At 35.3% G+C, this 17,330-nt stretch overlaps 3 protein-coding genes across 3 annotated transcripts; all 3 read right to left on the bottom strand.

Annotated features, from left to right (window-relative positions):
- Positions 1 to 2,416: 2,416 nt before the first annotated feature.
- Positions 2,417 to 7,093, bottom strand: LOC121991306 (the record flags this gene model as incomplete). Its single annotated transcript, XM_042545319.1, has 5 exons — positions 2,417 to 2,532; positions 2,623 to 3,340; positions 3,424 to 3,497; positions 4,746 to 4,905; positions 6,680 to 7,093. Coding segments are annotated over 4 exons (834 nt in total), but the record flags the coding sequence as incomplete, so codon positions are not given.
- Positions 7,094 to 7,517: 424 nt separating this feature from the next.
- LOC121988590 (mitochondrial dicarboxylate/tricarboxylate transporter DTC-like) lies at positions 7,518 to 12,515 on the bottom strand. The gene is made up of 6 exons (XM_042542086.1): positions 12,285 to 12,515; positions 12,067 to 12,150; positions 9,607 to 9,668; positions 8,648 to 9,009; positions 7,900 to 8,114; positions 7,518 to 7,826 (listed from the first exon to the last, which is right to left on the bottom strand). The coding sequence occupies exons 1-6, from the start codon at positions 12,402 to 12,404 to the stop codon at positions 7,770 to 7,772; spliced, it is 900 nt and encodes a 299-aa protein (XP_042398020.1). The 5' UTR covers positions 12,405 to 12,515; the 3' UTR covers positions 7,518 to 7,769.
- Positions 12,516 to 14,159: 1,644 nt separating this feature from the next.
- Positions 14,160 to 16,680, bottom strand: LOC121988589 (60S ribosomal protein L34). Its single transcript, XM_042542085.1, has 4 exons — positions 16,525 to 16,680; positions 16,250 to 16,329; positions 14,534 to 14,643; positions 14,160 to 14,456 (listed from the first exon to the last, which is right to left on the bottom strand). The coding sequence occupies exons 1-4, from the start codon at positions 16,601 to 16,603 to the stop codon at positions 14,363 to 14,365; spliced, it is 363 nt and encodes a 120-aa protein (XP_042398019.1). The 5' UTR covers positions 16,604 to 16,680; the 3' UTR covers positions 14,160 to 14,362.
- Between the last annotated feature and the right edge of the window lie 650 nt (positions 16,681 to 17,330).

The following is a 17,330-nucleotide window of genomic DNA, read 5'->3' as shown; positions in this document are numbered from 1 at the left end:
GTGACATAAACCTACTCACTCTCTTACAATTAAAACTTTTTGCATAAAATTTAAACATGATATTTTTTTGGAAAAATCATTTTTTTAATGAATAGAAATTAAGAACAAAATTATGTGGATGCATTTAATTTGATTAATCAGTATTAATTATAGTTACACCGTTTTAGGGTTTTAGTCGATGGGATTTAAGTTCGAGAAATATTAATTAGGTTGAGGGAGTTGAGACTTATGGAGGTCACTGAACTTGTAGGTTGAGTTTGATTATGATAGTGCATATGCTTTCATCAGCAAAGTGAGTTGATAGTGATTTAAATTGGGAAAACTACTTTTAACCCTCCTCTATTCTTTACTTGAGTAGGATTTTATCTCTTTGTATTTTAAAAATAACATTTAATCTTCTTGACCAAAATCAAATATGAAAAAAATTTATAAAAAATAATTATATCCTAAAAAATATCATATTGAATTTATTGATAATTTACGTCCACTTCTTTTATAAATTATATTTTATAAATTTTTTCATATTGAATTTTGATTAAAGGAGGATTAAATATTATTTTTTAAATATAGAAATAGTAAATTATTATTTTTTAAATATAGAAATAGTAAAATGCTACTTAGATAGAAAATAGAAGAGGTTAAAGATATTTTTTTAATAAATTTTAAGAGAAAATTAAAAAAAGTGGGACTAGCAAATTAAATAGATCATTATCATCTCCTTTTTATTATATATCGAAATGCTTCTTCTTATCCACGTCCATGCCAACTGCATGATCCATGCAAAGATAATCGATTTAGGAATTAATTAAATAATTAATTGCAGCTCTTTTATATATATATATATATATATATATATATATATATAGTACATAGATTTATTAAAACAAATTTAAGGAGAATTTTATTTTCCATATTGATCAACAAAACTACATATATTTATTAAAACAAATTTAGGGAGAACATATCCTCTGATCTATAATCCCTAATTTTCCTCCTGATTGCTTTCATAATTTACACGTTGGATCACAATTAAAATATGATAAAAATTAGTTATGTTGGATCACGATTAAAATTTGATAAAAATTAGTTACGATCTTCTTTGAGTTCACATTTTCATCTAAGTTATAATTTGGGTTAAACTAGGTGGCTAGAGACCGTTGGCAATCAACGGGCCACTCTGGCTCAATACAATCCGTACAACCGACGACAGCCTCAAACCACCTGATTCGATCCAAACTATAACATAAGTGAGAAGATGAACTCAGAAAAAATCGCAACTAATTTTAACCAAATTCTAATCATGATCCAACATATAAATTGTAAAAGAGGCCAAGAGAAAATTAGAGATTCTGGTTTAGAAGATCTGAACTAAATTTAAGATCAATTTAGGGTTGGGGATAGAAGAAAAGCATGGTATGAAAGATGTAAAGATCTCAGCATATCGAAGAATTAGGCTCTTTTTCTTTATTTGCTTTAATCTTACAAAATGCGTGAGTGCGGATTCAATCGATTAATCGAGCTTATTAGTATCAAACTTTGCACAAAGTGTTTTCCGGGCAAAATAAATTTTATATTGATTTATCATTTCTAACGTGTTAAAAATAATTCGGGACGCATCGGTTCAATCGTCGATCTGAGTTTCAAAATATGATCTAAATTTATGGATATGTCGGCATCTTAATCTTAACAAAGAAAGCAGGAGCCAATTGCTGTGGGGCATGGTTGAACTAGTTTTATGATATGATCATATATAAAATATAGAGCCTGAGGTTACCAATGAAATTCCAAGAAATTGAATGGCAAACAGAATCAAAATGGAGGAGCAGTTGGGAGGCATGGCATCTTACCTAACATAATAAAATTAAATCTCGCTAACTGCAACATTTAATGATTATAGAATCAAATAACAATAAATCCCATTGCAACATCCAATTAATGACAGGTCGGTTCTAATACTATGAAACATTAATTTCTACTTAGCATTTTGTAATTATTAAGATTCAAAGCCCAAATTAATAAGGAGCGGAAGACCTATTCGATTTCATTGTTGGAAGTAGTGTTTTCTTTAAAAAACACAAAAAAAAAAAATGTTAAAGAGTTTTTTTTTTCTTTTATCGAATATTAAAAAACTTAATGTTTTTAAATTAACCGATCTAATATCCATCAGTTCATATATATCTCTAAAGGTTCTTTCACCAACATGTCGAAAGCTAGAATACTTAAACCATCAAAGAATCCTAAACCTACAATAACAGAGCAACAGGCAGTAAGAATTCAAGGGCATGGCGAAAAATGAGTAGAGAAGTTAAGACTTAGGTTTGGTTGCGAATAAAATTACTGAAATGTGCTTGATACCTGTGTACCAAACTGAATCTTCCCATGCTAAGTATGCCCCTCGACGCTCTTGGGTATTTTCTTTAGCAACTTGTACAATCCAAAAGTGTTCTGTTGGGTCCATTTGTAGGGGATGAAGAATGATCGAAACATAGCAGGGGATAGCTCTCTATCCAGGAAGGGTATGGCTGCAACTGTCTGAAACCACAAATATTTCTGTTAAGAACACGTAAATGAATTTTTATGGGGATATTTGGACAAAAGCATAACTCAAGAAAGTAGCAGTACCTCCCATGTCGATAAGTCGCTTCCTCGAGCTGGATATGGCCTTCTTAAATCTAGTTCCACAAAGAAGGTGCAGTGTTTGATATCTCTAAGCTGCAAATCCAGTCACAAGTAGGATTAGCGTGGGGCAGCTGCCATGCCTCCCAAACTTGAATTAAAAGGAAATGGGAGTAGACCCCTAAATCCTTCATCTATCCATTGAACTTCTTTGATGTACAAAGGCACAAAAAACGAAGAAGGATAACGATGTCATTCACTTTCGATGCAAAGCAGTCTCTGTACACAAAGGCGTGCATTCCATCAAATTTAAAAATATAATCCAACCAATCTAATGATATGCATAATCAACCGGACTTTCAAAACAAAATTTGAGAATGAAGTGATAATTTGATCACCTTGAGTAGTAATTATGTAGAATTATTTTGCTTTTTTGTTCCCTTTTATCCTAAACACTAGGAAAGGTACATAAGAACGCTTAAAAATAAATGAACCAAGTAGAAATGTTGCATCTTAGAACTTGATATTGAAATTACTACTAACAGGATAATTCTAGTTCAAAATTAAAACAAAAAAAAACCTTACCATTTCCAATAGCATTGTGATGGTCTAAATGTTTATATATTTCTAAAGGCGCAAAGTACCCATTAAGTATAGAGAACGTACCGCTATGGGATGCACACAATATAATGCCAAGAAAAATGGGTCTTAGTCCCTTGGCAATCTGTGTACGTAGACAAGGAGAAATCAAGCATATTCTAGTTACTTGCTTAAACAATGGACCATATTAAGAAAGTGAGAACATACCATAACAATCAATGAGTCTTCCACTGCATACTTGTCGCGGAAAAGACCCGGGAAACTATCAATGACAACAGTTGCTGCGATGCAGATAAGTGGATATATTGGATAGAGAAATCTGTGACACAGCAAATTAGCCTAGCATAAGACCTAAATTAAGATCTGCATTTATTATTTGCTTACATATCTTGATGAAGATATGTATGTGATGCCAGACAAGACAGTAACTATCATACACAACTAAGGACAGGAATTATTTTTAAACCTAGATACAAATGTGAGAACAGGAGAACAAGTAGTTGAGATGAGATGATCTAGTTTAACTATGAGAGAAAATTGGAATGGAGAATAAAATGGCTCAGGCGAAATCATTCTAAACTAGTTTAAGACCAAAGGAATTCTTAAATTTTTTGCCTTATAGAGAATCAATTTTCTAATGAGATCAACAAAGCAATTAATCTTCATGAACGCTACCTTTCTTCTTTGTGAGCCTGTAGTGACAGGAAAGTCAGCCAAATATACATGGGAGAGACCACAATCAACAGTTCAGGGCCATGTTTCCTCCTCACAATAGGGACAAATGCCATGAAAAGTAATGCAAGAACAAAACAGAAATTGAAGTTATTAAATCCGTTCCTGAAGTAAAATGAGAATCCTTCAGTTCCATATAAGTGACTCTGCCCACCTCCAAAAACATTATATTTCAGCGGATTAAATTCTGAGGATGTCCATCTTCCATAGCAGAAAAATCAACAAACAATGAAACAGCTTGCCAAAAATTTTTTCCAAAAAAAAAATAATGACCAATGTTAAAGATTGTTGAACTACTGATAATTTGAACAAGAGAAGGGGAAGAAGGAAAGAAAAAAAGAGAGACCAGTCAATAGTCAGTGTCCTTACAAGAATAAACAAAGAGGTTAATAGCCCTAATAAAAATACTCTTCTGAAGCCTCCCTTTGTCAATGAGAAGAAAGTAATTGGAAGAAAAACTAAAATAGAGAATGGCCAGCCTATGATCACTCCAGCAGCAGCAAAAGAAACAGCCATTGCATGCTTCTAAAGAAGAAACAGAGCTGATGAAAGAGTAACCGCATACATGGAGAAGCTACTAGGAAGAAAATCTGAAAAGAAGTAACTAGAATAATGAGAGAAGCTAACATAGAGAAAGAAACAATGAAATTAAATAGATTTAGTTGTCGCAAAATAAGAATATAAAGGACAGCAATTATGGTTAAGTCAAGGTGAGCACTCAAGAATGAACAAAATATAGAAAAGAAATGAACAGTTATCAACAGACAACGGATAACAGCAAAGGAGAAGAACCTCACTTGTACTGGCAAAGAAATAACCACTGGTTAGGCATAGCATGGCAAGTGTATACCATGCAACCCTCTTGCCATATTTTCTTGAAAGCGCAACCACGAGATATGTATCGGTGATAGTTGAGATAAGACCAAAAAAAAGTCTCACAGAGTAAAAGACTCCAACCTGAAAATTTTTTACAAAAGCGAACAAAGTTGGTGAACAAAAGCTACGTTATCTTTTGCAATAAGCCATAGAATTGCACATTCTACCAATCTACTATGCTAACATTCACCTTCTCATCAATGTAGATTAAAGAAGCTGACCCAGCCACCAACGCATGAAAAAAGATATATAGATATGACCGTAAGGCAAACTCAGAGATGCACAACAAAGAAACTGTATGATAGAACCATAACAAAATTTTCTAAATAATAACCTCAAGAGTTGGGGAATTAATATAGGAAAAAAGTAGGCAAAGCTCGAACAAATAATAAAATGAGAAAATATGTTTAGATGGTATGACCATGTTCAAAAGTTATGAATAGATTTATAATTATAATTCAACTTAGAGTGGAGGGCGCAAGGAGTAGAGAGTCACAAAGCAAGAGATAGCCTATATGATAAAGAATGCTTTCAGAGATCTAAATTAATATTACTAGTGATATTGCATTAGATAGAGCTCGATGGAAGAATAAGAAGAATCATGTAGCAAATCCCAAATGGTTTGGACGACCATGGCTAGATGATCCTCAACAACCATAAGATAGCTTAGACAAACGTTACCCCTTTTCATTTTAGTGATGCTAAGAAGCTAAAATTTAACATAGAAGCAGACTTGACCCCTTGGCCTATCATCTGTTCAAGAAGACAACTCTAAAGCACATACTCCAATAATCCTAGTCAAGTTCTTAGAATCAAAATGTGATACTAACCATCCTTATAGAAAAAGTGATAATAATAACAATAAAAAATTAAACATCAGTTCGTAGTTAAGGAAGAAATCATTTTTTTAACTATAGTAGGCAATAGGATTGCATGCAAAATTGTTAATCATAATCAAATAATCACACTAATCCTAGAAACTCTGCTCTGTACATTTTGTCAATAATATCTCCCACCACAACATTTGGCACATCAGTTTCTACTACGAAAAGTTATCGTCAGGTTATCACCTACATGCAGAGATCATATCCAACATATTTTTTTATCACTGCAATAAAATTTTTTACATCTCCCAGAACTATGTGTCAGGTGAACCAACTTATATTTTCCATATGACTCTCTTGCCATGATAATCTTATGCACACTTCACCTTCAAACTCGACCTTGCAGTAAATACCCAATCTTAGTATTAAGTGCACCAAGTAAATGCTTATATTCTCTGTCTTGTGGACATGCCTCACTTTTGTTGAAGAGCGGATTGATCTGTCACACATCTTGATTTTCATTGTCTATGCATCGACAATATTATGAACTTAAACTAACCACAATTTACATCCATCAAAAGTGGCTTAAATTCCATAATCAGTATGGATATTAAAACAAGTTAACTTTTGAATATTACCAGGAAGGAACATGATAATATTTTCATTTCAAGTTCAATGCATTTACATAGATAAATGCAGAGAGTAAGATAGTCCAATCCCTATGGAAGTGAATGCCAATAACACTTAACTGGTACTTACTTTTAAATAACCATTGCACGGGATGCATATGCCAATCGATTTTACTACCTACATGATGATGATTCAAGTTGAACCCCCACTAAAGCTCAGAATGCACATGACTAACATAATGCAACAAAAATCAGTCTTAGTTCAAAATTATAATCTTTCACCCTTTACCAATAGCACGCAAGTCGGAAATCGAAATAGTAGATTTTTTGTTCATGACAACCGATCGAATCACCATCTTCTCTAATCGAAAGTTCAAAGAAACAATTTTGGTGAGGGCGTACCTGTACTCCCAGGTCTGAAATCCAGATTTGTAGAGCAGGTAATGGAGGGGTTCCCAGTAATTGAAGACCTCGTCGCAGTCGTGGATAATATTGGAAGATGCACTCATATGGCGGAGCAAGCCTAGGAGAAGCGCCGGAAGAAACCACCCCACGCCCGCCCGTTCCTCCTCCTTCTCCCCCTTCTCCCCCTTCCAGTACCGATCCGACGTAGAAGAAGATGACGACGAAGCGCCTTGATCCTCCGCGCGCGGCCGCCGCTGCCTCGCCACCGAGAGGGCCATCGCCGGTCGCACGATCCAAGCTCACTGGCTCGCTGAAATGGTCGAGACTCTCTCTCACTCTCAAACAAAGGGCATTGTGCTTGCAAGGAGGAAGCAATCGATGATTCCAATAAAAGTAAGAAGTTCGACCGGATCACACGAACATTCTCCTTTTCAGCAACAGGAAGAAACAAGATGCGTCTCCTCGTACTCGGCTTGACGGCTCCTGTAACGTGCTACGCGCGTGACTCGCTTTTTTCCAAGACAAGAAAAGCAAAGCTACGAGACAAATTTTTATTAAAAAGAAACATTTTTTTTTCCAAATTATGAATTTTTAAGATCTCTTTTACTTTTTTTTTTCTTCTAATATTTGAAATTTAATTTATTTAAAATTCCCAATCAACAGATTTGCTACAATGAGATAATAATCAAATCTAGATGGGCTCACGCCGGATGAGCATAATAACCTTGACGGAAAAACAAATAAAAAATGACGGCTAATACAAGACCGATCAATCATTATCGTCAAGGATGTATTATCCAACATAATTACTTTGGTAAGCCACCCAAACAAAAACTAAAAACGACACAAGAACTGAGATCAAATTTAACCAAGTGGAAAATGTTGAATGGAAGCGGCTCAACTCAACTTGAGCATCGACCTAAGGATCATATCAAATATTCCCCTGAAAACATCAGGAATGGGTCTAAATGAAGCAAATGGAAGGCCATTGTTTACCAAAATCAGCCCACTGAGCTACGGATAGATGCTGTATTATTCCGTAGCACTTAAGTTAAAAATGTGTACCGATCCGATACACACTAGAGTTCTATAAGCCGATTGACTTCTCTAATTTCTGAATTTGATTCAGGAATATCCACGTCATCTGCAAAAGAAACATCGCATTTAAGAAACGGAGAACACAAAAAGAAAATGGAGAGGAAGAGGTGAAGGTTTACCATGACGTGCGGGGCGATTCGCACACAGTAGACGGGAAATCCAGTGTAGAATTTGAAAGGACCTCCAGATTTTAAGGTCTTCATGGCACAGTCCAAAGATCCAGTGTATGGATACTTCCCGTTGGCATCAGGCTGCATCTTCTGTATTTGCGTCTTCACATAGTCAAAAGGTAAACTACAAGCCGATGCAAAGAACCCTGAGACGGCACTGGCACCTGAATGCACACAAAAACAACAAATTAATTGCCAAAATGAAGTGTTTTAAGACTCCTTTCGCAAGCAAAAGAAGATGCTCACAAAGCTACTATTAAAATTTGTGAATGTAGAAATACATATGACATGAATGGTTTCAAAAATTCTTAGGAAGCCCATAAGAGCCAAGGCGATTAACTTTCATATTTGAATGTATGAGCTGCCTGCCACTTTGGCCATGAGGATTAAACCACAATTTCAAATTCAGAAACAAGTTGAGCATGCGAAGTGCTACTGATACAACCGCTTAAGAACCCTAGAAAGTCAATAACCATATATAGACGACTGATGGAAAATCACTGTTTAGTACCCATGTAAAACACATAATTTTTATTTGCCGTATAAATAATGATGTAGAAAAACAAATATCAAAACACTTTAGTGATTGAAACTTACTCGAGCTGAAATACTCGTATCATAACTCAATTGATCAATAAGATCAAGAACCAGGTAGTGGAAAGATAGAAACAAGCTTCAATATAGTCAAGCATCTTACCAACCACAGTGCTAACTTCGCCTAAGCCAAGAGAATCCCTGAACAGTTCAACACTCTGGTCATATGATGCAAGCATACCCATGTTAAGTGACATTGCTCTTACAACTGTGGGGCCTGCACCTTTCCACAAAGCCAGGACTCCTTCATCCGCTACGATACGGTATAGAGCATGGAAGGCATTTTTATAATTTCGCCGCTGAGCTGCAGGTAAAGTTGCATCAGCTTGCATCCTGATAAGAGCCAAATCAGCTGGGCTTCCAACAGATGCTCCAATGGCTCCAGCTGTCAGACCAATAGCTGCTTTCTGGAGCAATGGCAGTGGTTTGCCATCATTAGCCTCAACAGCTTTGTTTGTCAATACCCTAAATAAAGAATCAAGGGTTAGTAATTGTTGAGAAAATGAACATAGCATTCTCAACAGAATATTACCACATTGATGATCAGTGATCACCTACCTCTATCAAGTCTAATTTGATCAAGAAGAAGAACTGAATATGCTAAGATGTGTAGGTTCGGCAACGAGAATTCACTAAGTTTTGATGATGAACTCGCAAACAAACAATAGTGCAGTGACTGTTCATGCAGAGCAAAACCATTGAGGTGTTGCCAACTCGCAATCAAATGTTTTCTTACAACATGTAAAAGGTCTCATTTCCCCAAATAACAATGTTCCAATTCTAATTTGAATAAAATGTTTTCTTAAGATAAAAGGTTACTTGGTGCAGTTTTAAATTTTCAGTAATTTATCTTAACAATTAGACTGAGAGAAACAAATTGACCAATGACCGATAGAGAAGCTCAATCATCTGATTTGCTTCTAAAGTAATTGTGCTCATATAAGATTTGTAGATTTTGGGCTTGTCTATTCAAGCTCCAGGCATAGTAAAAAAGGTCAAATCCAAGAGCAAACTCTGAATATGCATATGTCATATCAACTTAAATAATAAGGAAAAATGTACCTAAAGGAACCCAATCTTGCCGTCGTGTAAGTAGCCTGCCTAAGTAAACCAGCTGATAATCCCTGTTTTAAAACAATGCACAAGTCCAACACTTATATCTAAAAGATGGAAAGGTCAATCCAAAAATTGAAGTTGTAAAGCAGTTTAGAAGATAACTGATTAGTTTAAAGCTATGAAGAAATCAATTCAAGCAGATTACTATAGTAATGATACAGGGTATACAAGGGAAAAAAGTCGGACCATATGTTGTACTTGGTTATCCCGCAATGTCACTTTTTACATAAAAAATATCTAAGTAAATCAAAATTTAAGATACTCTGAACTGAGATAATTCAATTCTGTTTGTCCCATAATATAAATCAAACTAAAGAATACTTATTCTATTTCACTTCTTAGGCATAGCCATTCGATTCACTGTCCATTTCATTCCACAAACCACAAACCAAAAGTGGCATGCCACTGATAATTCAAGTATAAGGTCAGCACTAGAGTACTAAAAAAGAAAGAACACAGGATAACAACTTTCCCTGGAAGACCAAAGGAACGTGGTGTGAATGTTTGCTCAAACATATCACAAAGTGCCATGCAAACTCTAGATATGTTGGAGGAGAATTCACCAAATGATATCCACCTTAAAAGAACCTCAAGAATTGAGAGTTGCACGTGGAAAGGGTTGTGACTCCATGTGGCAAACATAACCTCCAAAATGGAAATAATGTAGCACATGGAATTATGAGATATCTTCTACCAAATATACCGAAAAATCACAAGTAGCATAATAGCAAGACTTGCATCATTTGTTAGGATCACTTTGATTTTTGATTTTTGATTTTTATTATTTTTGTAACCAATGACTCAATGCCAAAAACAATCAAAAACATAAGCGGTGATATCAAGAGTAGTTCATGCACCAATTAAAATGGCAGTTGGAAATTTGACTTGGCGTCAAACACAAAAGCAAGGAATTGCTTGTCTAAATAACCAATCTCAAAAGAGCAACAAATTGCTGCTTGTTGCACTCTGCAGATGTAATTATTCAAGTAAAAACAAGTCAATTAACATTGATTTGAATTTTGCTTCTTGATTGGCTTCCTATGTTCATTGTGAGTGGCTTGTAGCAAACAAGTGGAGAATAAGAAGAAGAGGAATGAAGATACTATGTAATTTGTTGATTTGAATCCCTCTTAGTGTTATAATTAACATCTCATGACCTCATACAGAATATTCCTCAATCTAAAAATTCATAATCTTCTTCAAACAGTGAAATGTACATACATTAAATATTGCTTCAGAATTCAGATAATAGATATACTTTTGTAAGAAATGCTACACCAAATCTAAATTTTCACTCTTGGAAATAAAAAAGAGACTTATGACAAATTTGTATAAATATAGAAGACTTAGCAATAAAACTGATGGATTTTGCAAACATTAAGTAAATTTCATTGCTATAAAATAACTTGTTATCTGATCTAGAGGAATTAATTAGCAATTTGAGGACAGTAATAGACTTCAAAGTGATTTTGCAAAAACACCTTGATGGAATATTTGTTTGGATATGTTTCCATTACTTTATCTTTTCTCTCTAATTTAAAATAACATGAACAAGAACACTTCAATTTTGTCCGTCAGAAAAATTAGAATAGACAACTATTCATTAGAACATGTAGGAGAAGATGAGATGATTAGAAACAGAGAAAGAAATTGTTTACAAAAAGACATATGGGTCCAACTAGTGTACCATAGTAAGCATATACCAATATCAATATATGTTTTTTGTATGCAAGTCACTGGTACAAGAGAAGCATGCAGGCTGTTACAAAGGTACCATATGAAGTCTGCAGTCATCATGTTTAGCACCCAACATCATAACTGCTGCCCCCACTCACTAGTCACTCATCACTACCAATGCTTATTGTCCACTGACAAAGAGCTAGGGTTATGTTATATCCCTCCCACCCCCTAGCCACTTGGTGGTTTGCTATAAACTGACCCCGTGATTTACCTCCCTTCACATAACCTGGGACGGGCTCTGAGGGGCACCTGGGGTCAGCGTAATGACTGTTTGCTACCATAGGATTATGTTCTATTCCAAAATAGGAATAATTTAGTCATATAATGCTCACTGTAACAATAGAAGCAATGCACATAATGATTATTAGATCATTACCCAATTTTGAGATAAACATTTACTTATATATCAATATGCTCACCAAGTTCAACAATTTACTCATGAAATTGCTGAAAACGCACAAAATATTACTAGACAATCACAGTTTCAAGGTTGCCAGATGCATTAAGAACCAACATCTTTCCGAGATAGTGTTTATGATTTCCTCCAAATAGTCTTACCCTCAGACGTAAACATAAAACTGCTATATATTAGTTGCTTCATCGTACGACCGTTACAAACAGCCTGCCAGGAAAGAGCACAAGGAGGCATAAGAGAGAGAATCAGACCTTGTAAAATGAGCCAAAGCCTTCGTTGGCAAGCATGTTCTTCGTCACTTGGGAAGCTGACCCCTGCCCCAGTTGGATCCTCACCTGAAACGCATATGAATCTCCTTACCAACCCAAACCTTAAAGACTAAAATAGATCTGAGATCCACTAACAGCTTATAAACATTTATCAACTATACCTAGATGATGAAGAAGAAGCGTTCAGGTGAGGGACTTACCTTGACCATATCGATGGGCTGGATAACGCAGGTAGCTAGCATGCCGGAGAGGCCGCCATTGACGAAGGGCCTGACGGTAGTCCAGACTGCGGGCTGAGGTTTGGAATTTCCCTCTGCCATCGCCACGCAAGAGATCGACGGGAGAGACGGCGGGGCGGCAGAAGGGGAGGAGAATTAAACACAACACAGTCTTTGACAGGTAAAACGTGGAAACCTAGATCGAGGGATCATATTTATTGGGACCGTGTTTACTTGGACGAAAGCGCGACGCGACGCAAAGGAGAAAAGGTGATAAATAGCATAAAAATTTTAATTTCCTTCGTTTATTTTAAAGGAAATAAGGAAAAACGTATTTCATCCCATTCAATTGTTGACTGTAAAATAATGTCATTACAAACGACAAACGCTATATCAAATCCGATGAATATTCTAAATACTTACAATCGGGTAAAATAAAATGATAACCCTAATTACTTTGATGGACTACCCTTTTTTTTTTTTTTTTAGATGATCGACTTCATACCATTTTTTTCATCGATCATTAAAATAAATTGAGAAGTACATACGACGAATACATGCTCTATTTAAAAGAAATTTTTTTATAAATATACTATAGCTAAGGATTAAACCATAGATACTTGAGCGATAATCTGGATGTCTTATTGCGGTACCATAATCTTGAAACTCTAATCAAGTAAAATGAAAAAAAAATGATAATCCCGATTAGTCTCATTGACTATCTCTGAGATGATCGGTCCGGTCCCACGGAAGTTTCACACCGGTCATCAGGATAAATCGGGAAATGCACGCGACGATTAGTCCAGAAGCTCAGTATCTTCTAGTTACATTCTCCATTTGGAGAAAAATTTCTACAAATACGCCGTATCTGAAGTTTAAATCGTGGATGTCTGGATAACAATCTGGATGTCTTATCGTAGTACCATGACCTCAGAGATAATATGAGAAAGGTTATATTGATCGATTTAGAGAGTTTAGGTTGTACCTATGTCCAAATATATTCTCTATTAGTTTTAGCTTCCTTAGTGATGGTCCAAAATTTTTTTAAAAAATAAATCTTCTTTGTTTTCATGTTTTCTGAAACCTTGGACTTGATATGAGAATATTGAACTCATTTTACTCCTGTGAAATTTTGAATTTCTAAGAAGTTTAAATATGTCATATTACTATTTTGTATTTTCCTAATGGTGATCCAAATTTTTTTAAAAATATATATATTTTTTTATGCTTAGTCTGTATAGGAGCATACAGGCCCTGATATAGGGATATTAGCCCCAACATATAACAAGAAATTTTTTTTTATTTTTTTCCAAAAATTTTTAAAGTTGCAAAGATCTAATATGCTATTTATTACTATTTTTAACTTCTCGGGTAGTCTAGATTTTTTTTTCATTTTTATTTTTTTATTTTTGTTTTTATAACCAAATCTCAGAGTGGGGCCTCTGTGCTATCAATTGTCATTTAATCTGTGAAGATTATTTATTTCAAGGTAAAATCTTGGATGAAAATCATTTGAGAAATGGGAAATTTTTTTCCCTTCGCCTCCTTATGAAGCAAACAGGACCTAAGGCGGAAATCAATTAGAACTTTGCATTATGTTAGGATTACTATCCCATCAATGTTTTTAAAATACTAGTCATGAATACGAATATAGAAATATACATGTATATATAGACAGCCGCACAATCAAACATGGTTATATTAGTCCTTTTTCCAATCTCATATTATTTGAGATAATAATAATAATAACACACATGGAGCAAAAAAAAATTGTTTAGAAAATATTTATTTTCTGAAGACCAATGTTGCAAACAAATACAGAATAGAATAAAATAACGAATAGAAACACCATACTCATCCAATAAAAACCTACTAGATTTCAGGAAATATAATAATTCACTTGTTCAGCATGCAGATAAACGACAAACAATTCAACCAACTATTGTCTTTAATGTTGCCATAAAGATATAGATCGAGTGAAAAACAAACAAAATTCAAAATGAGAGTAAAGCATTTAGACTCTTCAAATGATGGCATCTTGACTCTGTTCAAATGATGGCTTAGCTCTTGGATGTTTGCTTTTCTTTAGCCTTCTGAATCTTCAGAACTTTCTTCACGATCTTCTGCTCTTCGACTAAAAAAGCACGAATGATCCTGCAAATCGACGAAGATAGATTCAGAATCTAGCGAGATCAGTTAGCTAGCTAACAAGCAAAACCACAAGTTTCAACCTTTCTCTTACTGCACCACCAGATAAAACTCCACCATAGGCTCGGTTAACAGTCCTCCTGTTTCGGGACAGTCGGGATCTCTTGTACTGGGTAGGTCTCAAGTGAGGAATCTGAAAAACAAACAAAGAGTATCATCCACTTTAGGGAGAAAAAACAAATCAATCCTTAGATCTCATCAAGAACAAAAATTTCAATAAACAATAAATATGTAATCCTCAAGATATAGTACAATGGCAAGTGAATATAAGGCTTATTATTGTTAACAAAAACATAGCATATAATCAACATCTCTTATTGCATCAGTAATGAGCTCGACAAAATAATTCTCTCCGCAAGCACAAATGGATAGGATAGTCCCATTGAGTAGGGGAAATGAACACATACTAGGCATTCATTTGACGAACAGGTTTTCAATATGTAGATAAAAATTACAATTAGAAAGATATGCACCAAAAGATGAGTTTTTTCATGCGTTCAGACTTGCATGCATGTGGAAAAGAATTAACTTGTTGCACATAAAAGCAACAAAAGAAAAGACAGCAAACTGCTGTTAGAACAAATTTTCAACATAGTTGTCTAAAGAAGAAAGGTCAAATCCAGGAAAGTTTGGCCACAAGATACCAGTGGTCACTAGATATAGACATGGTAACATATAGACCAAATACCACCAAAGGTGGAATTCAGTTCAAATATGACAAATAAGCAAAACCAGATGGCAGATGAACAGCGAGCAACCATGTCCCCAGAAATCAGTATGCCAAAATATCTATAATTTAAACTGTACCAGCACAAACTGAACCATGAATGTGAAGAGGTGCACTCAATAGACAAGATAATTTGATGAGCAATATAGTATCAATTAATATGATTGATCATTATATTTCCATATTAAGCAGAAACAGCTCAAAATTAGCAAAGTCTAGACAACCTTATAAGTTCACATGGTATCATTGATATCCAGCTTGGACACGCCTGAATTGTCTTTCTACCAAAAGCACTATATACAACATACCACCTTTCAGATTTGAAACATGCTGATAAAGATTGTAAATACCATTTTTAATAGTAAAGCAGCAGAAATGATTAAACAGACAAAAAACAAAAACTTCACATCACTGTGAAAACCTGCAAATGAACCTTTCAACATCATGTAAAAACTCAGGGGAACTAAGCAAGGAATTACAATGGTCATTTTCTTGTCATATACACCATTTTTCAACAAAAGTAATTTTAAATAGATTACTTACCATTCCAAACAATTCGAATGCCAATTCTCAAACCTTAAATTGAATATGAACAATAAAAAACACTAAATTATTAAAGATAAATGCAACAGTTCAATCAATGACGACATATTTTCATAAAACTTCATTAATCTACTTTCATTTTTCTTTGTTAAATTAGGGCACATGGATTCATGCCATCCATTTTAGGGCAACTGAATAGAACCAAAACGTTAAGAGATTTGTTGCAAAAAGCAGGATGTTTTCACCTACAGTAGACTTTTGTCGAAATCTGTGAAGGACCATTTTTTGTTGAAATTTAATTTTTTTTATGCCTGGGAAAAATAAGTACATCTATGTAGCATTGCACTAATAATCCAGATATGTTTCAAAACAATACAATTTACAAAAGATCTAGACTATGACAGTTCTTTAACAAGATAATCATTCAACAAAACATCCATCGGCAAATCAGAAGCTACGAATTGCATACCCCTTGAATCCTCTTCCCGGTAACAGGGCATTTCGGGCCGCTGGCTCTCTTATGCGTGTACTGATACACGAGCTTCCCCCCTACATTTTTGAAACAAAACAAAGTGTAAATAAATCCATGGAAGAGAAACACATGCGCTGTATGCTAAAGTTTCAGAACCAATACTTAATGAAATCACAAATCTTTTACAAGAGACTGTACGGACATCAAATGGACGATGGAATCAATCTTCGAGAAAACTGGACCATCAACGAGAAAGATTCGGATCTTTTTACCTGGGGTTTTGACGACGCGAGTCTGATTAGATTTGGTGGCATAGCTATGCCTCTTGCGGTAGGTTAACCTCTGCACCATCTCACCGATTCTTCGACTCTCACTCCGGCGCCGCCTCGCAGAAGACTAGAGGGCGAAAAGAACCTGAGGAAGGGTCATCTGAGTGGTGGAAGGAGGCTTTAAAGGAACGATAGAGTGATTGAGAGCATGACCTAAATCTGACGGCCACAATGATTCCATCTGACGGTGGTGAAACTTGCGGGCTAATGCCCAATATTGATCAAGGTCCACGTGAAGGAGGAACCCATCCTAAGGCCTACAACACTAGCGGTGTTTACAACGAAAGATCGAGAGAGAAAATGATGATGTTTCTACTCAAGTAAACAAACCGTAATTAGGAATAGATCAGTGCGTGTCCGAATTCAAATGTAATATCAGCAGACAATCAACCATGAATTGTACAAATCATGATGAATGCAATAAAGAGTCTCCCATGAGTTGACATAGATGATTCATATGATGGTTGATCTTGTTCGAAAATCGAAGTATGCTGAGGATATGATGTTTTTGTTGATCGGATGTGGACCTCCGATGAGATTAGCTTGTAAGCACAATGCGTCAGTGTCAAGTCAGGGAGTGGTTCTCCGACGATTGCCCTCCGACGCTCAAGTCAGACATCCGGCGAAAACAACAAACAAGCAAAGAAACGAAAGTGACAGCGTAACTGTAGCTACTGTAGCGATGGCCAAGGAGCTACAATTACGCTGCTACTTTCGTTTCTTTGCTTGCTTGCTGCTTTCGCTGGAGG

Source organism: Zingiber officinale, chromosome 6B, assembly GCF_018446385.1.
Source record: "Zingiber officinale cultivar Zhangliang chromosome 6B, Zo_v1.1, whole genome shotgun sequence".
NCBI classification, from domain to species: Eukaryota; Viridiplantae; Streptophyta; class Magnoliopsida; order Zingiberales; family Zingiberaceae; genus Zingiber; species Zingiber officinale.
This window is presented reverse-complemented; position numbering and strand designations above follow the sequence as displayed.

Coding starts and splice junctions, on each gene's coding strand:
- LOC121988589 (XM_042542085.1), bottom strand. CDS start 16,603: ATGGTGCAGAGGTTAACCTACCGCAAGAGGCATAGCTATGCCACCAAA. Junction 14,644..16,249: donor CCGGGAAGAGGATTCAAGGG/GTATGCAATTCG, acceptor TTTGTTTTTCAG/ATTCCTCACTTGAGACCTAC. Junction 14,457..14,533: donor GGTGGTGCAGTAAGAGAAAG/GTTGAAACTTGT, acceptor GTCGATTTGCAG/GATCATTCGTGCTTTTTTAG.
- LOC121988590 (XM_042542086.1), bottom strand. CDS start 12,404: ATGGCAGAGGGAAATTCCAAACCTCAGCCCGCAGTCTGGACTACCGTC. Junction 8,115..8,647: donor CGAAGTTAGCACTGTGGTTG/GTAAGATGCTTG, acceptor GTGTGCATTCAG/GTGCCAGTGCCGTCTCAGGG. Junction 7,827..7,899: donor GAATCGCCCCGCACGTCATG/GTAAACCTTCAC, acceptor TTTCTTTTGCAG/ATGACGTGGATATTCCTGAA.